Source organism: Rhea pennata, chromosome 1 (assembly GCF_028389875.1).
Source record: "Rhea pennata isolate bPtePen1 chromosome 1, bPtePen1.pri, whole genome shotgun sequence".
NCBI lineage: Eukaryota > Metazoa > Chordata > Aves > Rheiformes > Rheidae > Rhea > Rhea pennata.
The window spans coordinates 1,577,438-1,600,565 of NC_084663.1; the positions used below are offsets into that span (position 1 = coordinate 1,577,438).

A 23,128-nucleotide genomic window follows, 5' to 3' on the forward strand; every position below is an offset into this window, starting at 1 on the left:
CAAGAGGGTTTGGAGTTAGTCTGTATTTTCTTCTTAAATTTGGAACTAACTTCAACAAGTGGCACAGCACTTACCTTCAAAGTGTTTCACGACAAAATGATCTACACAATGTGGGAAATTAACTTATCTCAGTCTTGCAGATGTAAAGCCAGAGAGAAGATGAGTTAACTGGCTTGTGCAGGGCTCTCAACAGAGGTGACTTTTGCTTACTCAATGAAGTTCTTTTTAGAATTTTCTAAACAAGAATCATTATGTTAGTGCAAAGTATAGAGGGCATTTAGTCTGCTTTCAGAGTAGCTTGCTGCAGTTTAAATTAAGCCTGTTCTCCACTCATTTAAGTTAACCACTAAAAAAAACCACTCAGAGTGAGAGGTTACATCTGTTTTACCATGTCAGCCTAAATTCTCAGCTTTGGTCAGGTTGATTTGACTTTCTTATCTAGCCAAGGCATCCATTTCAGAACCAGAATTAGAACTTAGGTGATTTCTGTGCTTAAATCTATTTTCACCCTACTAATACAAAACACTGCATAGCACAGCTCTTGACTTTGTTGGTTTATTCTGCCCCTGATTCTAGAGAAAATAGAGAACCTTGAACTAGGTGAGTGGATTAATTTGCAGCTGTCAAATGTTCTATTTTCATCATGCTTCCTGACAGGTTTTGAGCCTTGAAGCTTGTGATCTAAATTACACAAAAATAATTAAAGGTGGAAGATGGGCTTGTATCTGTATCATTTACTAGTAATGATTCATTTGAACTGGACTTTTTGGCCCTTCCAGTCTACACCCATTCATTTCCTGTCACCTTTAAAAAGAGTTGTGAATGTCAAAAAATCCACTCCCACTCTGCAAATCTCAATCTAAACATGATAGTGTCCTTTTTTTCTTTATTTAGCAGTAATTTCCCATGAAAGGTGTCAGGTATTAACTCTCAGAAGTTTGGGAGTTAATAAATGTCTCAAATATCAGAATCCCTTGTGCATTTAACCCATTTGTTTCCCTAGGGTCTCCCTGGGTTCTGTGACATGTCTATAGCAATCTATATTTTCAGACTTGTTTCTGAGCAGTTGTTGAGGACCACCAAATATGTTTGATCTAGCACTTCTCAAAGTTATGTACACTTGATTTTGAAGGTCTACATTTTTAGAGACAAAAAATAAGAGACTGGACTTTGAGGGGAGAATAGATTGTGGAGAGAATCTTTTTTATATAGTTTTTTCAAAAGAAAGGAAATGGCAAACTTGGCCAAAAAAGCAAGGCAGAAGTTGCTTCTCTAGTCCTTCCAATGCCAGGGCAGAAGCTAGATGGACCTATTCTGCACTACCTGCTGCTTACAGCTTTTTAGATCGTGCGACATATTTTTCTGTTCTATGCTTGAGATGGAGAATTTCCCTTGGTATCCCGAGTCAAGGAGGTGTGTTCCAAGGTTGTAGGACTGAGCCTGAGCTCCTAGTTACTAATCTGCTGCTACTGGCAACCTGTGACCTTTGTAGAATCTAACGTCTCTTGTCTTGTCTTCCCATCTGTAAAATATGACAATACCTTTCAGCAGTGTTGAGGATTATTAGTGGTCATATAATGCTTTGAAGATGAGCACGTTACATGCAGTACTTCATGCCAGGAAGTGACAAAATGGGAAATTCTCTATGAAGAGTGATTTTGTAGCATACCTCCTCACTCCAACAAGGAATAATTGAATTGGACTTTTATAAAACGTGGAGTAATTCTAAGCATTAGTATCCAACTCATACTTGTTGATCCAAGATGAAAAAGGTAGCGTGGCAGTACGTATGCATTTATAAACTCTAATTCTATAAGCTTGAATAGCTTAATAATAGAATAATAATTCTATTCCATAGTCAGGAGAGAGGAGGGTTTGGAATAGATCCCAAGTGCCCTGTTTACCGTCGCTTCACTGGAGCCCCACCATCCCATGTCCTGGTAGGCGTTGCAAAGCCTGCTGCAGCTGACTTTGTATGTCACATGCAAGGGATGTCTCATAGGGATGTCTCATAGTCCTCCTGTGTCATCACAGGAAACAAAATTTCTTCCATGTGGAGAACTGCAAATAGGCTCTTAAACAATATTGGGGAAGTGCAAAAGAGGAGCCTCTGGCAAGGATGCTTGTCAAAGATTTCGGTTCTGCCTTCTCTCCTTGGGCGTGAAATGCTCTTTGCTGCCTCTGTGCTCGCTGCGGCTGCTGGCTTCCAAGGCCGTGTGTTATGGGTAGGGTTTAATATAGAATGAATGATCAGACTTGTGATGAGAAAATGTTTCCGTGGGTCATAACAGCAGCTGGAGGATTTTCCCTTCCAGATTACGCATCAGTAAACCTGTTCTTCCCCTTCTGAGCATGACAGCCTGATCACACAGTTCAAACGAAGTTGAGCCAGAGGGCACCCTTTGGAAATCTTACTATCCAGAGTTTGGGCTTCTGTACGGAGCTAGTCCCTCGGAAGAGTTAAGCCCGAATTACTGAAAGGCTCCTCAGAAGAGATACATTGGGTTTTCTGAGGAGAATAATATACTTTTAGAGGACAGGCATGGCTGAGAGGTTCCTTCTGAAAAATGCCAGGGTCTGTAGAGCTGAGGGTGTTTCCTATGCAGCATGAACGGATCTAAGACCACGCTGGCACCAGGGGATTTCTTACCTTGATTCCCTGCCTCTGACTACTCATTTCTGCTCGCCTCCTGCATTTTCACTGGTAATTTTAAGGTCATGTTGTGAGTTGCTTTCAACCACACTGTTGAGCTGATCCCAGTTAAGTTTAATCAGCTTGCGCTAGGCGAGATCAGCCATACGGTATCTACCGCTGCCACCGCAGAGTCGGGGCAGCAGGGTTAGACTTCCAGTGGCAGCAGGGTGTTAGATTGGCTTGAGGAGGTTGTAAAATGGCACCCTGAGCCACAAGTTCCTTTCCTGGTGAGCCAAAGATTTTCTGCTGAAAGAGACACGAAATGGCAGTACTCAGTGAGTGAATAGTTGGAGCCCTTCTGTGTCGAAAGCAGAGCGAAGAGCAATGCATGAGAGAGAAACAGCAACGACGGGGAAACGAATATACCAAATTGGTCAGAGTGGAGATTTGGGAATTGTTTCTTAGAAGAAATAAGTCCTTTTGTGCCAATTTGTCGAAGCTTGCACTGCTGACAGCCTATCATAAAAATTCGGGGAGAGTATTGCTGCAGAGGAGCTGGACTAGGTATCTGCTGGTCCTGTCTCCAAAGAGATAAATGTCCCTGCAGGGCAGGGGGTGAGGTAAGGAAGCGGTGGTGTTTCCACTGGCACTGCCAGCCCAGAGTTCTCTGATCCAAGATGAAAGCCCTGAAATCAGGAGGGAGGTTGATCAGCTGTAGCTGTACGTGTTGGTTTGCAGATTATCCTCTCCATCGGTGTCATACAGTCGCAGCACAGAAATGCAGAGCAGGGCTCGCATTCATAAAGCTTGATTTGCTATAAGGAAATTCTTCAGCCATCAAACAAATAAAGACTCTTTTCCAGAAGAAGGTGCCCGGGAAGAATCTGAATGAAAGCAGTTAACCTGTATAAAGCAGATAAGAGAAAACAGCAGGAATGCCTACATGGGGTAGATACTGCAGATTTTGCTGTTGGCCATTTTATACCTATGTTGCTGCAAAAAGGTGACCTTCCATCAAAAACAAGTTCCTCTATTAAAATGTTTTTTTGATCTTCTACCCTCCAAGGAAAGAGAAAACTGCCAAAATCCAGAATTCTCTCTATGCATTTCAGAAAGAGGATTATGTGCCCTATTAAGTGGGGATTAATGAAATGAAGACATTTGGAGAGCCAGGCTGCTGCATTCTTACCCCAGCGTGGCCCAGGAGAGCTTGTTAGCCAGCTTAACCCTTAGCTGCCCCAGTTTCCCATTCTTTAAATGGGAGGTAATCTGGGAATTCCCTGGAAATTCAAGGGAATTTAGTCTGCAAATTAGACACGTGCATGGCACTGGCAGGGCACTGGGTGTTTTCTGAATATTTTTGAAGGAACAGCTGCTATTCGTGGGACAGAGGGAAGACGGGCAATTGTGTTAAAGAGAAAAAGTTTCCAGTAATACTTAGCGTTTCTCGTTTCCAAGTCGCTGTTGAACACGGGTGTCAGGAATCTGGCTCAGTGCAGCCACTGCATCGGCTCACGGCAAACTCAGCTCGGGAACGGCGCCTTTGCGGAGTGTGTCTGGGCACACATCTGTGTCCGGCACGGGGCTCCAGAAGGCGTTGGGGAACGGTTGAGTGTTTTGGGGACCTGCAGATGCTGGTGTGTCTGAGCTGGGCCACGTCAGGCGAGACGGTGTTGTGTGCCGGCAGAGGGCACCTGCAGGACTCTGCTGCAAGCCGAGGAGCAGCAACTGCTGGAGTTTTCTGCCTAGATTTGATATTTGCAGCCAGCAACTCTTTGACGTTGGTATAGGCAACTTGTAAAGGGAATGATAATAAAGTTTCCTACGGGGCAATATGCTCTCAGCTAGTCCAGCTTTTGGTTCCTTTGCCATTCAGTGAAATCCACTCCCTGTTTCTTCTTGAGCCTGGGCCTGATTAAGGGTGGCAGGAGGACTCAGGGAGTTTGTTTCTTGTACCTTTTCCCAGATACCTTTTTTTGGTGTCCCAGCAGGAAGATATGTAGGAGGAATATTATGAAACTGTACAATTTAAGCTAGAAATAAAAGCCCTTGCCTTCAGGCTGGTGCTGTACTGCAGCTCTGGATGCATTAGCGGCACAATCTACGTGGAACGTTGCCCAAATGGAGAAGGTCATCTAAGGTGGGTCGTGTGACTCAAGGAAGGACTGTTGTAGAAGGACTGTGCTGAGTCCAGGTTCCCGGAGGAGCGTCCGCTCCTTGGAGCAGCTGGAGCTCAGCACCCTCTTTGGGATGGGCTATATACTGAGACATAGCAGGAGGTGACCCAGAGTGGCCAGGACCAGGGCCAAGTTCGTTAGGAGAGAGGGATACAGGGCACAAATGAGAAGGCTGTCTTGAGAAACTCCACTGGCTGTCACTAATAATAATATTTTCCCTAATTATTAGAGGTTCTGTAGTTGCTAGGCAGAGGAAAAAATGTGAGTGTTGACTTAAAATCACTGATTATACTGGAGACACTAGCGTGTAACAAAAATGCCTGAATAGCAGTGATCTGTGCAGAGGGGTATCTGGATGTATGCATTAGCTTTTTAGCTGTGTTACAATTTTATTGTGAATGCCAAAGCCATTTGCAGATATATTTCCATGTGCAATATTACACTGGCTGATTATAACACCAGCAGAGAATAGACAAGCTCTTAGAGATCCCTTTTCACCAGTAGTTTTTATGTTTCTGTGACTGAACTGTTTTCATGTCTGTCCTTTACAAGACACTGTTTCAGAGGGCACCTTTACTTGCTCATCTTTAATGTTTTTATTAAAGCAGTAAGTCTCTGGGTTCCTCTGCTGCCTGGAATGTGTCATTAGGAGGAAATGGGCAGCTCAGGAGATTTATGATCTGATAAAGAAGAGTTTTGTACTTCTGAGCTTAAGGTTCAAAGCCAGATTAAATGGGCTGTGACCCGAAGTTATGGCCTAAAAGATGTCTAGTATTTTTAATATACAGTGTTTTTTGATGCACAATTATGTTTTAATTGGCTTTAGTGTCTCTGCACCCTTCTCCTTCCGCATCCCCCTTCTTTTTTCATTAGCGGTTGTATTAGAAACGCTGATGACTGTGTATGGTTCAAAGTCTTTTCTCTCTAAGCTCCTGGAACATGGGGAGAGAGGAGCTTACGCAGCAATTTTCCATGTTTCCTCTGGTCTCATTATAAACATGAAGTTCTGTAGCATTTGACCTACTGTCTTTCCAGCAAGATGTACGCAAAGTATAGCCGAAGTAGCACTCGCACTCTGAATAATCAAACAGAGCAGCCTTGCCTAAGCTATCAGGACATGGTGTGTGTGCTACCAAAACATGGGTTTGATTCAGAGTGATTTGAATGCATGATTTATTCCCAGTGCCTTTGTGGGGTCAGCTGGCTCACTGGATCCTCCGTGCAGTGACTTTATGGGGTTTTTTATTACAGATCTTGGATGATGGAGGAGATCTCACCCACTGGATTTACAAGAAATACCCCAACATGTTTAAGAAGATCAAGGGCATAGTAGAGGAGAGCGTGACTGGTGTCCACAGGTAACACGGCAAGCTGCACAAGCTGCCTCAGGGCAGTGCCAGCAGAAGAACTCCTACTATAAAACGCCGTAGGCTTGGCTGAACTGTGGTTTCCCTTCAGTGTGAGCTGGTCTTTTCAGTGTCATCTGTCTAAAATCTCTTGCATAGTGAAAGCAATAGACTTGGAACTAATGCTCTGACTTTGAGACAAGGAGTAGAAACACCTTAATTCTTCATCTTTGCTCTGCTACTGACCATTGTGCAGCTGGAAAAGGAAAGGTGCATAATGTCTTGTTTTCCCATCTATGAAGTAGGGAAAATAATTACCGCATTTTAGGATGAAGAAAGAAAAGGAAGGGATGAGAGTGTTACAGGAAAAGGTACGGGCTTTGGAGAATGTGAGAAACTACAGCTAAAATAAATACATGTGAAGAAGTGAGATTTTGAAGAGGAAATGATTCTCTTGTTGGGGGAGTCTGGAAAGGGGAGAGCCAAATAGATGCAGCTATATACAACCATCAGTCTGCCTGCAGATGTAGAATTATGGTGAGACAAGTGGTGCTCAAGAGTAGAAAAAAAGGTATAAGGAAATCAGAATAACACTCTTCTAGCAAAGTTTAAAGTATCACCGATGACAGAAAGTAGGGGAATGAGGAGGAGAGCAGTAGACTCTGCTTTTTTCCTTTGTTTTTGCAGTGAGAATGGCTTGGCTGCAGCTCTTTGAATTGTCTGAGAATTAGGCTAGAGTTGCAGGCAGCCCTCAAAACAGAGAAATGAAATATCGGAAACAAGGAAGTGAAGGTCATTAGGAGGATAGGAAAACCTCTGATTAAGGTTTTCAGCCAATGGAGTCAAGAAAAGGACCAGACAATTTTTTTAGCTATGGGGATTTGGGCAAAAGAGATGAGCAAGAACAAAACCACGCTGAAAACTGTTCCCTGTGTTGTCGTTTCAGGAACAAGGTTGTATGCTGAAGTTAGGGAGTGTCAGTGTTCATGTGCGGGGAACGCTTGCTCCTCATCTGCTAAGGATAATGCCAGCGTTTCTGTTACTGTATGGGGAAGTCGCTGAGCATGAACTATAGACGAATGATGCAGCAGCTGAAAGATATGCAGAAATGGGCAATGAGTATAGAAATACTGTCCCAGACTAAAGTGGGGAGTAAGGTTCCCAAATGACAAAGCAGGACCAGGGAGAAACCTGGAGGTGACCTGTAGAGACAGATCAAGTGACTCTTCCAGGGTGTTCGGTCTGGAACAAGGGGGTGATTTTCAGATACTCTGCATAGCAGTAGTGTAGCATTTAGATCCTTTCTGTGTGGTTTTGCTGCTGGCAGAAGAAACTGGAATTCAGTCTGTTCTGAGAAGGATGAGTTCAGATGCGTGTGTTCTCCATCCTGGTCGCTCTGTACCTTGTGTCTCAATGACGGTGCTGCTACTGCTGTTCCTGTTGATGCTTTGCTGCAAAGACTGATCCTAATGTTTTCACTTTTTGGTGAATATTCCACTTCTGTGGCTATTTCTATTTGTCTCTTAAGGTGTAAGAACCTGAGGTATTACAGGAGCGCTTAGGTTATCTGAAGCAGGATTTGGAGGGGGTTGCCTTTTAGAGGACATTGGAGGGTAGTCGTAATACGAACAGTTATGAAGCACATGGAGTCTAGAGCACGTTCTGATCTCTGCTATTTTATGAAATGCCTCATGCCAACCTAGTAGTGGCACAGTTCCTTCAGTAGGGGAGGGAAATAGATATAAATATCTGTGAAAGAAAAGATGCTATTTCTCCTTCTGAAAATAGGACATTGCGCAGTTCCTATTAGGAGGTTATCTTTGGCCTTCGAGATCCATATCACTCGTTCCAGCCAAACAAAGATCTTTAGAGCATGTGTCAGTAGAGCGTAGGAAAATATTTTTTTCATTGATTCTTTATCTGTTTCTTCCCCTATTCGTGATAGGCTGTACCAGTTGTCTAAAGCTGGGAAGCTATGTGTCCCAGCCATGAATGTCAATGACTCGGTCACAAAGCAGAAGTTTGACAACCTCTACTGCTGCAGAGAATCCATCCTGGATGGGTACGTACCCGCTATCCAAAGAGTTGTGTCTCTTGCTGCGCTTGGTGTTGGGTCACACCCAGCAGGCTTTGCATGGGCGTGGTGAATTTTGGGGCTATCTAACCTACCATTTTAGATTGCTGAATAGTTGATGTTTGAGAAGTCAAAGACATTACCTCTAAGTATTCGTTATGGTCCCACTAAGAGAGGCATTCAGACTCCGTAAGGTATTGCTCAAAACACCATTTACTGGAGCTGACAGAAGAAGGAGAAAGAGGACAGATGATGTTATGTACCTCCAGATATGGGGAACCGCAAGCTGTGCAGCATCAGATGGACCTGCAGTCAGGGCACAGCACGTGGGGCAGATCTAGTCTGTGGAGTGGTTCCCCAACATTTTGGTCTTCAGGACTTTTATGGGATTTCCTTAGGGGAAAGCAACTCTATTCATCAGTTCTGCTGTCAAGCGAAAGGAAGTTCACATGAGAACTAGTTGCTCCACTTTGTAAAGACAAGGACACGCGGGTGGTGTTGTCACCAGTCCCCAGTGGGAGCTACTGACAGGCTCCTTCGTTACAATGAGCCAGCAGCGTTCGCCCCGTGGCCAAGGGGTATATGCACACAGCAGAGGCCGAGCTGCACCTGCGGCATCGCGCAGCACAGCCCGGGTTAACTGCTGTGTGGACCCGTAGCTCCTCGAGGTAGAAGTCTTCTGCTTAGGATCACTCCATCTCTGGTCTGTCATGTACTAGGAATCTCTAAGGGGCAGCAGCTATGTCTCTAAGGGTGAAAAAGTCACAAGATTCATTTGCACGAGTGTTTATAAAGCGCTAAAATCATAGGTGCGCCAGAAAACTAACTTTGTATTTAAAAGTTGTGCTTGTAAGAGAATGATCTTAGAGCAAAGTCATTGGCCTCCTTAGAGGTCTGGTTTCACGTTTTTAAGCCAGCCACAGGCTCCCTGTGTGAATGGGGCAAAAAGTTTTGTGTCTGTTCCTCTTTTTGCGGAAAGCAAATCTTGTGTTTTCCCAGAGCGTCTGGAAGACACAACATCAAGTGTTTTATTAGCCATAGCGATACAAGGTGTTTTTGAACAGGCTTTCAGTGCTCTCAAAGCAGGCTCACCAAGCTTTTTACCTTCTGAGAGCAGTGTTGCCCGTTCGTGTGTCTGTAGGGGACTCGCACGCATTCTCTCTTCTTGGTAAGCATGATTTCAAGCCCTGCAGCTTCTTATAAGCCTGTGTAAGGACTTAAAAAGTGAAGCGGTTGCCATGCTCCTTCACTTCCCTCTTACCTGTTGTGGCATCAGGATAAAACCCATCTGTGCCTGGCATGCAGCTGCATGTGTATAAATCAAGCAATTACTTTGTCACGACATTTTTCACCTTGTTTCCTTTTCTTTTTAATCCCCTCTGGAGAATATATAACAAATCAAAAGAAATAAAACAGAAGAGCCAATGCTAGACCAGGAATTCATCCCGTAAGAGTTGAAGAGGGATCCCGTAAGATCCCTCATCCTGCTGCCCAAAGTGTAGACTTGAGGCTGCAGATGTGAACCCTGTCCGTCAGCTCAGCGTAATAACTAGGCACAGAAGGTTTCTATCCTGCCTTTGGGAATGACAGGGCTGGCGAATGCTTTACCTGCCTCGCTCCCGCGGCTCTGTTGTGCAGGTACGGACAGGCAGACGGACATGTCGTCCACGTGCCATATGAGCAAGCAAGAGGGCGTTCGCTTCCCTCCCTCCTCCCAGCGCAGCAGCAGGCAAATCGTGGAGCTGGTTCAGGCTCGGCAGCTTCCTGACTGCGCTGTGCTTTTTAGGAGCCGGTAGCAAATGGACTCGTTTCCTCTACGTGTAATCAGTCGCTGACTGATATGTAGGCACTAAGAACACGATGTATCTTCTAAAACTGCTTGCCTTGAGAGATAGTAAAAAGTACTTTAAATTGTGGCCTAGAGAGACTGTAAATCTCAGTGATTTTTTTATTCTCTCGCTTCCATTTTTTCTTTCTTTTTGTGGAATTGGGTTACTTTGGCTTTCCAGTCAATGCTCCCAACCCCGCTAAATTTTGCCGAAGCCGATTGAGATTACGACAAGGTTTATTCTTACAGTTCTGGTTGATGGACTGTTACACATTCCAGTTGGTAGCTGGTCCAAGGAGACAATTAATCACAAAATCAAGGACAAATTGATTTTCCAGGGTTGGCGTAGTTACACCCTGGATACTGGTGAGGTGAATAGCAGAGCTCAGGCTGCCTGCTCTGTGTCCAGTGTAGCTGTGATCCAAAGGAGGAAGCCATCCATGGAGAACCATCCTGCCTGCTTCAGGAGAAAGGATTTTTTCATGTTGATAACTTAGTATGGCTTAATGTTTAAACAAGCCTTGAGATTTGCAGTTCTATGTTCCTTGCTGAAGCAGAAATGTAGAGTCTCCTCCTGTTTAGTCAAAGTCCATCTGGCAGCACTATTGGTATTTCACTGTGTTACCGCTACCTTCAATCTGCTTCCATCTGATAGCATCAGAGTATCTTGGAGACCCAAAGCATGCTTCCCTGTTGATTGCAAAGCCTGCTCTAAGATCTTTTACCAAATCTTGGTGGGATATTTTTCAGAATGACTCATTCATCATCTTAGCTTTAAAATGGTCTTTCTAGTAGTAGTAATCTTGACCAGGAGAAGTGAATAAGCCTCTCATTTGTAATATTTGCATGTCCCAGTACAGGAACAAGAAGATGATATTTAAAATGTGTCTAAGTGTCATATAAGTTAATGAAACACCTAATACGCGTCCCCATGATGATCCACTGCAAGCACAGTTTCTTTTCCATGTATCAGTTGTACGTTGTTCTAAGACACTGAATTTTGGACTCCTTGTCAAGTCCGTGGTGTTGGTAGCCGCCTCTTCCACGTGCGAAGATGGTTTTTTGCATAAGCCAGAATATGCCGCTGCAAACAGCCACTGGACTCTCGCCCTTCCTGCCCGTCAAAACTTGAAAAGTTCAGTCCAAGTCTTCAGCTGGTCTCCCTGCCCTGGGGGAGGATCCTGCTCCCTGCCTGCTGCAGGGTGTCCGTGCAGCTGCTTTCATCCGTGCGTGTGTTTTGTTCCTTCTTTATTGTGCCCGTGCCTCAGTGCATGATCACAGGGTACTAATTAAAGGCGCACAGGGCAGCCTCTGTTGCTGGGAGCTAGCTGCCCACGGAGGAATTGCTACCAGGTTTTGAGTGTCCGAGGACAATGTTTAGATCCGTGCTCTGTGTACGCTGTGGATTCTTCCAGTGGCTAATGATAAGTTAAAATGTTTAAACATCTTTCTTATCATGGCATCTTAAGCTGTGATGGATTATGAACTTAATGGGCAGGTAAATTGGGATTTGAGTTAGTCTGGCTCAGACCTTTAAAACTGGGCCAAAGAAAATCTGAGCAAAAGTGCAATTAAATCTACTGGGATTTTTGCCTAAATTCTGTTGGAAATGTAAGGGAATTTCACCTTCCCTGCACTGCTAACCTATTTACTTGTGTGCTAAAAATAGCCTGTAATGTAGGACACTCTTATGGAGAAACCAGGAGGAAACAGAGTGGAAGGGAGAGCTTTATTTGTACAAAGCATTGGGATTCTGGCAATTAATTACCACTTGTCTGCTCCTGATGTAGTTATTTCTATGGAGTCTTTTGACTTTAAAAAATATTAATAAAGAATTTTTGAGAAGATTTGAAAGATTTCCTGAGTGCCACCATACCAAAAAAAAAAAAAAAAAAAAAAAAAGAGAGAGAGAGAGAGAGAAGAGAGAGACAGAGAAATAAAACCCCAATCCTAACCCCAGTCCTTCATTCCTTCGTCTTCTGTCCAGCCCTGCACTTCTTTGGTAGCACCCATCATTTCCAAAGAAAAAAGCCAGTTCTGAGGGGCCCTTCAGCTTCTCTCAGCACTCAGAAATGCTGTGTGTCCTCACTGCACTTCAAATAAACCTAATTCCTGCTTGGATCAATAGGATATGCATAATGGTGCTTACGAGGGGCTAATTGGGTTTTTACTGCTGTCCTTTACAGTGTGGTCAGTCAAATAGCTCTTACTGCTGTTCTTTATTCTTCATGGGAAGCACAGGGATGGGGGGACTTTCACAACAGCTAAGCCAACAAAACTGATCTCTCAGTAACCTGCTTTTATGTTACAGAAGTTCTCTCTGTCAAAGATATTGCTGTTGTTACAGTTAGCTAGGATCCATCGCTTCAATTATTTTTTTTTTTCTCCTTAGCCTTAAAAGGACAACAGACATGATGTTTGGAGGAAAACAAGTAGTGGTTTGTGGCTACGGAGAGGTAAGGGTCTACTATACCATCACGTGGAAAACACTTCTCACATTACATCCGGCGGGTGCTGCATGTAAAATCAGTGCATCTTTTGCATGGCTTTATCCTATGGTGCTTTTCTGTCCCCATGGCTTTTCTCTGCATCTGCAGTTGTCTTGAAACGTGATGGGAATAGGGTTTGTCTGATTTGACAAAACTAAAGATTTTCCTTCTACAGTTTCCAGCACGTGTCTTCAAGTATTAAACAGAGAGTAAATCTGAATCTTAAGATACATGAATATTAAATATTCTGAATATCTTTAATATCAGAATATTAAAATATTCAGAGGCTTGGATCTGCAGGTGTACCTGTGCAGCTGCAGCACTGCATGCTGAAAAAGTGGTCCAGAAAGATGAGTTAATCTTGACTTACCAAAGTGCTTTCACCCCCAACTGGAGCAATCCTCTCTAGAGGGGCAACTGGGATATTTGTCCTTCAGCACTTCCTGTAGGGACCAGTGAAGACCAGTTATGGTGGGCCATGCTATGCTACTGTACTGGGACTGTTTTCCAGAGAGCTCAGGCTGGATGCTGCTTTTCTCCCGTTGCTCTGGCTCATTCCACATGAGCCACTGGGCAAATGCGGGGTAGACTTGGCTGATTGCACATCCCCCCGAGCCTGTGGAAAGGCGAAGCAACCGCTCAGTACGGAAACCTTGCTCATTCCACCATATCCCTGAATTCCCCTGTGAGCCACGCTACGTGTGTGTGAAGGTTAGAGCTAGTTAACCCTGAGAGATTAAAAAGTTAAGCTTCCTAAATAGAGCAAAGGCTGTAAGAGACGCTTGAACTTTCTCTGCGATAAGCATAATCTCTCGTTATCACTGTGCTTTCTAGATACCAGGATGTGTGGGAGGAACAAGACCTCCCTGTGACCGAAATGGAAGGCACGCTTATTTTTTTGGTGCCTCTTCTAGCTGTGATTGGGGCCCCACTCAGGTCCCGGATTTTCTGTATCCAGGGTTTTCAAGGATCCGAAAAGTTTGTACATGGAACCAGAGTTGGTAAATCTTGCAAATTAGGTTGCAAGGGCATTTGGCTCTTTTCTTTCCACTGCAGAAAAGCAGCTCAGGGTAGTAGAGTCCATATGTGCTTCAAATGGCCTTACTGATGATCATGGCCGCAGGATGGAGTTCTTTTAAAATACAAAGGGAGCGGCTGTGATTTCCTTTTGGAGAAAGGAGATAACACTGTAAAGAGCAGAAGGTGCTGGCTCCGACCTGTCCCTTCCTGCGTAGGCAGTTGTCGTAGCGCTGCTCTGTCGTGCTCGCGGCGTCTCACCTCTTCCTCTGTGCTGTTCTCCCTCCCCAGGTCGGAAAGGGCTGCTGTGCTGCTTTGAAGGCCATGGGCTCCATAGTGTACGTGACAGAGATCGATCCGATCTGTGCCCTGCAGGCCTGGTAAGGAGTAGCACGGAGCCTGGCTTCTTCTGGAGGCTTGTCAGCAGCAGGCCCTCTCTAGAGGGTTGCTGACGAGGGATCTGGGGCTTGTCAGCACATTCGGAGGGACCCGCAGCTCTCTCCTGTGGCCAGGAAAGGGTTACTGCGCTAGGAATCAGCCAGCTGTCCTGTATCCCACGTGCTAACCTTGCCTAATAATAAACTCTGCTTGGAAGAGCGTAATGTTATGGCTCGAAACGATGCTGGGAGTGAACTGCTAACCTTGGAGAGCAAACCTGGGCCTTCCTGTGTTGTGTGCACATGTCACTGAGGGACGGTTTCAGTTTCCGCGCTCACTCGCCCCTCACAAACCTCTCCTCGCAAAAGCTGGTCCCCCGGCACAGGGCCGAAAGCACACGGCTGTCCCCTCGCACAGGCACCGTGCGGTTATATCCGGCCTCGTTTCCTCCAGGTAAAAGTCGGCTTCTCGCAGAGATGCTGCTTATGCTCTGGGACGGGTACGATGGGATCGTAAACGCCAGAGCAGTCATTTTGCAGAGTCTCAGGTCTATGTGGAGCCTTATTAAACACGCTGCCTTCCTCTCTAACCGCCGGCTTTCAACGGGTATTACGGTGCGAAGAGCATCTAATGACCCCTGGTTAATTAGCAGATCTGATCAACTTTCTGTCCAGCCTGTTTGCTTTGCAGCCTTCAGAAGTCTGCAGGAACCCAAGAAATGTAAGAAAATGAGCTGGAGTCTTCTATGCCTCATCCAGCAGCAGAATTGCTAATTTGTTAATTTAATCTTTTACAGCAACCACTTACTGATTCTGCACATGCACTCCCTTTCCTAAGGAGCTTGCACTGGGACAAACTGTAAATGGGACATACTGAGAAATCCAACAGAAAAAAAATTACTTTTTTTTTATAGTAACTATAATTTTGCAGCTTGTGAGAATCACAGAAATAAGTTCTCAGGAGGCCTGTCAGCGAATCCTAAAAAATCTTGGCCTTGTTATCAGATGTGCTGAACACACCTTTCTCATTAAAGTCAGTAAAGACTTGCTGAGTGCTCAACACTTCCAAAGCTTATGTAGATGCCGAATATGGATTTGCAAAGTTAATGATAGACGTTTGTGGGTTTTGGTGTTTGGGTTTTTTTCAAGATGATCTAAATCCATATCAGAAAGGTTTCTGCAGCAGGAGAGTGTATCTGCATGTTCTGGATGTACTCTGTAGGAGTAGTAGCTTTAGAAAAGCTCTCTTGGTTGAAAATGGAGATTCTTTGATTCAGAGTCCTTGACAGAAAATGTCAACGCCTAAAATCACTTTTCAAGTGTCACTTTTCCCACAACAGGCCCAAGTCCTGTGAGTTAACAGCTCCAGAAGCACTTGTAGTGGCCTGAGATACCTGTCCCTTAGCATGCTGCATTGCTGTTCTGCAGTCTTTGTCACTGAAGGGTTAAAATGAGCCTCTGAGAGCCACTTGAGCTTTTTCCTGGTTTTGGCACATTTTTACAGGTTCTCAAACTATATTGTTTTTTCCCTCTTAGCATGGATGGATTCCGGCTTGTGAAACTCAATGAGGTCATCAGACAAGTTGACATTGTCATCACCTGCACAGGTATGAGGTCCCCAAGGCAGGAGGACTGGTTTTAAGGATGTGCGCCCGATAATGAGGTCCGTCCTTTTCCAATGGAAAGCAGCAATGAAGGCATAAGCATAGGGAATGTCAAATTGTTTCTCCTACAACTGCCTGTGATCTGTGCTCAGAGATACATCGGAGATCTGCTTCTTCTCGTGGCAGTCCAGGAACATGCTTGTTCTGCCAGTCATGCTTCTTTTTGCATGATACAAATAGCTGCACTGAGCTGTAGAAAGAGCTAGAGCACAGTCAAACGCTGCGGGAGAGCACGGAGGGACCCCCTCAGATACCCTGTAAGCCAAGGGCAGTGCTGTGTATCTGGCTTCAGGTTGTCTAGGGGATCAGCTGAGGCAGCAAACTTCTGAGCGCTGCTAAGACTACAGTGCTCCAGCCACCTGAAGCGTTTCCCTTGTTGCAGGAAGTGTCGTTTTGCCATTCGTATTGATCACCAATGTGTTGTGTTACAGGCAACAAGAATGTGGTGACCAGAGAACACCTGGACCGAATGAAGAACAGCTGCATTGTGTGTAACATGGGACATTCCAACACTGAGATCGACGTGGTGAGCGCTGGGGGGGCTGCTCGTGCGAGGGGACAGGCAACAGCGCAGGGTGGCCGCTGCTCAAGGGTGACGGTGGTTTCAGGACCCTTCCACAGCAGTGTCTGACCTAGCACCACGTACTCTGGCAAGCTCCTGTGAGGAGTAAAAATAATCCACTGCTCCTCACATCCCATCTGACACCAGCAGACGTGTCGTTGTCCTTCCTGTGATGACGTAAACTGCTTCAGCTTCCAACGCAGTGACTGGCCTACGCTAGCCCCATGCCTTCCCTTAGAGAGTCAGTGACTAACCTTCTCTAGCATAGTGTCTCAGCCTTTGTGTTATTATGTCATTAAGATCCAGCCAGGAGTTCAACGTCATGCAGCACAGCGTGCTCACCCCGTCACACAACTGAACAGGACTGACATCTGCTCATCTGTGTTAAGAGAGAAGCAGAAAAATAGGAGAATCTGGTCTGAATGCCAGTAGAGAATTGCTTGGCCAGAACCACACACTGAAAGCAGCTTTCTCTGTGCCTTGCTGTCAAGTCTGCCTTGCTGGGAAGAAGTGACCACAGCAACGCACGGTTTAGTTGGTGAATCCTTTTCTGTTCAGCTTTTCAACCTGGCTTTCCGTCCAAAGAGCTTGAACAATGGTTGTCACTAGAGCTTTGATATATTGTAATCATAAAAGTAGTTCTTAAGTTATGATTCGTAATGTTTTCCTTGGTCTGTGGCTGTGACTGAGTCCAAAGGAAACTATAAACCCAGAACAATGTCGGTGGAGGCCCAAGTTACTTCCTTTTTTCTTCCTGTTATGTAGCTTCTGTTTTCTGATGTTTTGCCAGTGCTTTAACTATTTTAACGCCATGTTTCAGGCAAGCTTGCGTACACCTGAGCTGACCTGGGAGAGGGTGAGATCTCAGGTAGACCATGTCATCTGGCCAGATGGGAAGAGAATAGTCCTGCTGGCGGAGGTGAGTGGCATACGGAGAAGGAGTGGGACTAGCAATCTGTTCTCTGCTTGTGGAGAAAGAAAGCAAGGTTTGAACGAGCAGTGGAAGGGCCAAAGCACTTCCAGAAGTCACCTCCTGGGCCTCCACAGCTCAACAGCATGGTTGAAGGGATTTTTTTAACCCTCTTTTGGCTGATAAGTTACTGGAACATGGAAAAGCTCCTGTGTTTTCCTTTATCCATCCCTGGCAGCATCCCACCACAGGGTATTTTATCAGATGTTCACTTCTAAGTCATTTTACTGAGTTTTAACAGTAACCAATGCCTTGGGATTTGAATGCATGTGATTTTTCTAGGGCTGCAGCCCAGTCCAAAGCAACTGGCTATTGCCAAACTTTTGTTGTGGCATTGAAGAACATGGTAGCTGTGTTCCCCAGCGTATCTTTCTGTGAACCCCATCTAGTTGTGCTTTTGCCCCCGAAGGTTCTCAAGCTAAGCTGGAACCAGCCACCTAACACAGAAAAAAATCCCTTGGAAATGAGGCCATTCACTTCAAACTGAGCAGTGACACAAAAATGTTGGTGTTTCATCCCAGAAGGGACTGGTGGTTCAAATGAGTTCCTGTATCTTCTTTGCAGTTTGTAGACTGGTTTTGATGCCGTGTTGGGGTAACGGTCGTTTTTTGCCTCCCCAGGGCCGCTTGCTGAACCTGAGCTGTTCCACCGTCCCCACCTTTGTGTTGTCCATCACTGCAACCACTCAGGTGAGTAGAGTGCAGGGCGAGCAGAAGGCAGTGTCTCACTCCATAGCACACAGGAGTTACTTATCTAGGTGTCTTCTTCCAGGCTCTGGCTTTGATAGAGCTGTACAATGCTCCAGAAGGCCGCTACAAGCAAGATGTGTATTTGCTGCCTAAGAAAATGGGTAAAGATGTGCTTATTGCCTTCTCTTTTCTTTAACCGAGGTGGAACAGCTGGCGGGCTTTCCCGGGCTGGGCTGAGGGTGGCAGGGGGCTGCCGTCTCTGGAGCGCTCTTGCTTACCTCCCTGCCAAGCTCTGGGTCTCTCAGCAAGTTCCTCCCCCTGGGTCTGTGCTCTTCTCTAGATCGGATTCATTGCTTCCTCCCCGACCCGGGGAAGAAACACCGATGCTGTTTGCAGAAATACATCTGGGGTGATTCAGGAGAGTTTTGTGTGCAGGGCTTCTGCCAGCAGAGCTGCGTTAGTTGGCTGTGAAGAAATGTAGCCCCTGACCAACAGCTCTGCCAGCAGAATCCCCTCATGAAGACGCAGCCGTGCTGACCGCATGAGGCTTTTGCTCTACAGCTTGTCTCTTTTTGTGTTAATTGTATTTTGCTGGACTAGATACAGCTTTGTCCCGAGCCTGTGTTAGGTGTCACCCAGCAGAACTGTGCACGTGTTCTTGTACCAGAGCGTCCCAAGGGGAGTCAGTCTCTCGTACGCACCCTCATCTCAGTGGAGCGACTAGAAAACTACAGCTCCGATTTTAAAATCTATCTGCGTCCTTATGGTGGTGTGTCCACCGTTTGCTCAGAGACAAAACGTAGAGCTGGTCCCTGGATCAAGATTTGGATGTTGGCCACCAGCTGAAAGGTTTTTAAATACTGTTCAGCATGGTGCTGGTGTACAATTAATCTCAACAGAAAACGTGCAGCCTCTTAGTGTCTTACTAATTCAAGCAACAGATGTTTATAAGACGCTGAGCGCTATCAAGTATTAGTGGACCCCTGTGGCACTGGGGAGGTCAAGGAAGTGAAGCTTTTTATCTTAGATGCAGAGAAATGGAGTCGGAGAGCTAAGCAGCTTGCCCAGAGACACCGCACAGTGCAGCAGCGCGCTCCAGGCGTCCTGCTAGCTCCTCCCCGGCTGCTAGCAGCAAGCACCTTCTGCGATCTGGGACAGCTCGCAGGAGTTACTGCTTTAGGTTGCGCTTTTTGGATGGCCTGGGAGAGCGTAGTACTTCCCGTCGCTTTGTAAGATCAGTATTTTTTCAGCGAAGGGTTGTTTTTCACTGATTCGCTCTGTCTCAAGATGTGCAGACGTGAGACCTTTGAATTTCTCCATTGAGGGTGAAAAGCAGTTCTGCAGCGTAGCAGGAGGGGAGGCTTTCCTTGGCCCCGTTGGAGCTGGCGACCTGCTTCTCCCGTAGCGCTTGATGAAACCGTTGATGTTGAGATGCAGGCGGGCAGACGGAGAAGGCCCCGCGGGGCTGCGGTGCTGCCTGCAGGACCGGCTGCGGGGCGGTGACCTCCTGGGCCGGGCCTGGCGCCGCGGCCGCTCGCAGGAGCGGTGCCTCTCGTGGTGCCTGCTTCTGAGGGCTCTTCGGGCGTGCGAGGGGGCTCGGGGGCCGGCCGTATTCCCACTGACTTCCCAAGGCTTCAAACTCTTTCAGATGAGTACGTGGCAAGTCTCCACCTCCCGACGTTTGATGCGCACCTGACGGAGCTGACGGATGAACAAGCGAAGTACCTGGGACTGAATAAGAACGGGCCTTTCAAACCAAACTACTACAGGTGCCGCTCCCGAACCGCCCTTGCTGCCTCCCGCGAGGAGCGCGCGGCCGCCGCGCGCGCGGGTGGGAGAAGGGGCTGGCCGGGGCCTGTTCGGACGAGCGAGGATGCTGTGACGAGACGTTTACTCCCCCGGCCCGCCGAGAAGGCGTCGCTGGGCTGCCGATGGCTCCCGCTGCCGCGCGGACAGCGGCGGAGGCCGAGAGGGGACGGCGCAGCTGCGCTCTGACGCCGAGGGCCCGGCGTGGCACGAGCCTTTGCTGTCTGGCAGCAGCTGTCGCCCTGAAGTGGCAAATCCCCGAGCAATGCCATCCAGCCAACTCAGGTGACAGCTTTATTTTTAAAGCTTGATGAAGGCGAGATGGTACAGAGCGGCGTTTGTGCCTCGTCCGGGGCGGCTCGGCCGAGCTCTCGCCGGGCCGGCTGCTTTCCACGCGGTCGGCCCTGAGCTCTGAACAGAGCTGAGTGCACTCGCGGCGTGCTCTTCAGACACGTAAACCAGAAGGTTTCGGTGGGAGCCAAAACGCTCTGATTCTCGGGGCTTGGTGGCTTTTGCTCGCACCGATCCGTCGTCTTTTCCTGCCCTCGCGCTGCCGTGGCATTTTGGGGGGGAGACGAGGACTCAGGCCCGTTACAAACAACCCCTCGTCCTCCTTGGTGTCCACCCCTGCTAACTTACACCGTGCTCACGACGGGGAAGCGCTTCACGTTCTTCACCTAGGGGCTAACTGAAACCTCGTTTTCCTCTCTCTTTCCTACAGGTATTAAATTCCTGCCACTGTAGCCAGGAGGAGTGTAAGGAACAAGAATCCAAGTCTTTTCTCAACTACTGTACAGGATGAAACAGTGCAAGCTTCCTAATCTAGAGCTGGACTTGCTCACGTAGTAGACAGTGTGTTAGGTTATTTATTTATTAAACTAGAATACCGTACACGCGGCCTCTGCCACTGGTGTTTGTACTGCCACGGGACTGGGAGACGGTTCATTTTTTCCATTTTTCTTCTTTTTTTTTTCCTCCCATTTTCTCTTTCCGAGGGGCCGGGAGGATGGGCAGCAAGAGATGCGAAGAAAGGAAGAAGCTGGGGGAATTAATTTGCTGCCAAGCGTTAGTCAGCTCCGAGCAGCGCGTTCTCGCTGTTCGCCCAGCGCGCGGCCGGAGGGGGAGCGCAGGCGGGGAGCCCCGAGATCCGACTTGGAGGTCGCACGTTGCTTTTGGTTTCCTTCGTACCTGACCGTTCCTCCCGCCGGAGCAGGGGCTGTGGCCGTCGCGGGAGCTGAGGTCGCTTTGCGGGGCAGGAGGGCGTCCGCGGTTTAATTCTTCGTGCCGCTGGGGAACGAAACCAAGGCAGTCCCTGGCCGACAGCGCGGGGATGGCGGCGGTGGGCTGAGACCCGCCGGCGCCCCCGTCCTCGGCCGCTCCGCAGCGTTTCCCCCCTGCTTCCGACGAGCGCCCGCGTGCCGTGATCCAGCCGTCGTCGCGGGGCTCCGGGCGGCCGCTTCGAGGGGGCTCTTCGGCCCGACGCAGCGGGAGACGGCGGCGCTGCCCGGGACGGAAGGCCAACGTTAACGCGAGGTCTTCGTCGAGCTGAGTTTCCGTCCTCGTTAAGCTCTTCGTTCTGCAGAAAGGCGCCTGTTTCAATGGCAGCGTTTCCCAGCTTCTCACGGGAGCTCTTGGAGTTTTGTTTTTGAGTAATACTCGTTTAGAACACCGTAAAAATCTGGAAATCCCCTTTGACTGCGCAAGACGAGCCCCAGAGTAGCCACCACCCCCGGCGGGTGCGCAGGGATCAGAGCTGCCGCGCTCGCGTCCGGTCCTGATGGGTTAGTCGGAGCCGGCGGAGAACAAACTTGTCCTGGTCACCTGTTCTAGCCCGAGAGGCCCCGCCTGCGCGCCGCGAGGGCGCGGGCCGCCTCTCCAGGCAACGTCCGAGAACTTTGCAGTTCCCACCGAGAACGTGCTGCTCCGGGAAGATCCCAGAGGGGTTTAGGTGGCTCTTGCTGCCCCCGGGCTGGAGACCCGAGAACCTGGACGTTGCGCGGTACCCGGGCACCGCCGCCGCGCAAGGGCCTCGATCCGGCCCCTCCGCCGCCGGGAGAAGAGGAGAGCTGGTTCAGACCTCGAGGCTGGACGTATTTTCTCGCGCTGGAGCAGCCTGGTCTGCAACGCCAGGAGACCCCAGGGCTTCTGTTGTGGTTTGTAGGTTCGTAGTGTAAAATCCTGCTCTCGGCACGTCGCTCACGGAAACCCCCTTGGCTTCTCGGGAGCCCGGGACTTCGCTCGTTGGCAGCGCTGCCCGAACGGGCTTTCGGCTTCCTGGGCGAAGCCCCGGGAACGTAGCGTGGAGATCTCGGAGGTGTCCACGGCACGAGCGGGAGGAGCCGCGGCGCAGAAGAGGGCTTCAGTCCGCGCCGCCGCCTCCGCTCTCCGTGTGGCTGCAGCCTGGTTCTTAATTCCTCGAGGCAGTTAGGAAACGTGGCCGGGGGGTCGCGTTGAGCAAGGCGGCGCCTGCAGAACGGGGTCGGGGGCGCCGCCGGTGCCGGTGCCGCGGGAGAGGCGCCCGGCGCGCGCGAGACCCCCGGAGCGGCTCGGACCCGCCGCCCTCCTGCCTGCGGCCGGCGCCTGCGGAGCCCCCGGCACCACTCGCCTCGTCAGTGACTTTTAAGCCCAATTTATCTTCTAGGTAGATACGAAAAAAAGAGGAAAAAAAATCATCCCCAATAGCTTTTCCCGCCTCTGTTCTCAAAGCTTTTCTCCACGCCGTTCTGCTTCTCCTGTAAGCTTTTTCGCTAGCTTGGCTTTTCCTAATCAATCTGGAATCATGTTCTGTGATCATCTCTAAATTAAACGTGTAATCAGTTTTGTTTTGTTATTTTTTTTATTAATGTAACACATTTTTAAAGAATTAGGAAAAGGAGATTTAGGTAACACCAGCAAAATTGTATAAGGAAATTAATTCTGTTCTGAACTTTAGCAACAATACGACAAAACTGGCATAAACCTGCAGTAAGGAAATTAAAAACTTTGGAAACGTAACATTTTCAAAAGGATGTTTTAAATATTAATGTATGAGTGATTGTATTAGATCAGCAATAAAGACTCTGTAATCTCAAAACACAAATAAACCATTGGAAAAGTGAATTTTGCCGGCGTGTGCTTTGCGGCGCGGCAGAAGCGCCGGAGCGGCTCCCGCCCGGGAGCTGCCCGTGCTGAGCCGGGGCCGAACAGCGCCGGGAAAACGCCGGTGTCTTTTGGCCCCGTTCTGTCACCTCGGTTTCGCGGGCGGCCGGGGCTCTGCTTGGGGCGTCCCCGCGCCGAGGACCTTCCCGCGGGGAGAATAACGCCGGGGCCGAGCGCTGCGGCTCGGCTGCCGTCGGGGGGAGCGGCAGGCTGCTCCCTGCCCCCCAGGGACACCCCACAACCCCCCCCCGCACCCTCATTCCCTGCCCCCCAGGGACACCCCACACCCCCCCGCACCCCCATTCCCTGCCCCCCAGGGACACCCCACACACCCCCCACCCCGCACCCCCATTCCC

General features: G+C 48.2%; 1 protein-coding gene across 3 annotated transcripts in view; it reads left to right on the top strand.

Moving 5' to 3' along the window:
* Positions 1 to 22,733, top strand: part of AHCYL2 (adenosylhomocysteinase like 2) — a 112,241-nt gene extending 89,508 nt beyond the window's left edge. For all 3 annotated transcript variants that reach the window (XM_062579835.1, XM_062579846.1, XM_062579856.1), the window contains 11 exons: positions 6,064 to 6,170; positions 8,104 to 8,220; positions 12,453 to 12,516; positions 13,858 to 13,946; positions 15,480 to 15,550; positions 16,039 to 16,133; positions 16,990 to 17,088; positions 17,760 to 17,828; positions 17,911 to 17,989; positions 19,477 to 19,597; positions 20,356 to 22,733. In XM_062579835.1, coding sequence (XP_062435819.1) covers positions 6,064 to 6,170; positions 8,104 to 8,220; positions 12,453 to 12,516; positions 13,858 to 13,946; positions 15,480 to 15,550; positions 16,039 to 16,133; positions 16,990 to 17,088; positions 17,760 to 17,828; positions 17,911 to 17,989; positions 19,477 to 19,597; positions 20,356 to 20,362 — 918 coding nt within the window. In that variant the 3' untranslated portion in view covers positions 20,363 to 22,733. The remainder of the gene's footprint in view (positions 1 to 6,063; positions 6,171 to 8,103; positions 8,221 to 12,452; positions 12,517 to 13,857; positions 13,947 to 15,479; positions 15,551 to 16,038; positions 16,134 to 16,989; positions 17,089 to 17,759; positions 17,829 to 17,910; positions 17,990 to 19,476; positions 19,598 to 20,355) is intronic.
* The last annotated feature ends 395 nt before the right edge of the window (positions 22,734 to 23,128 follow it).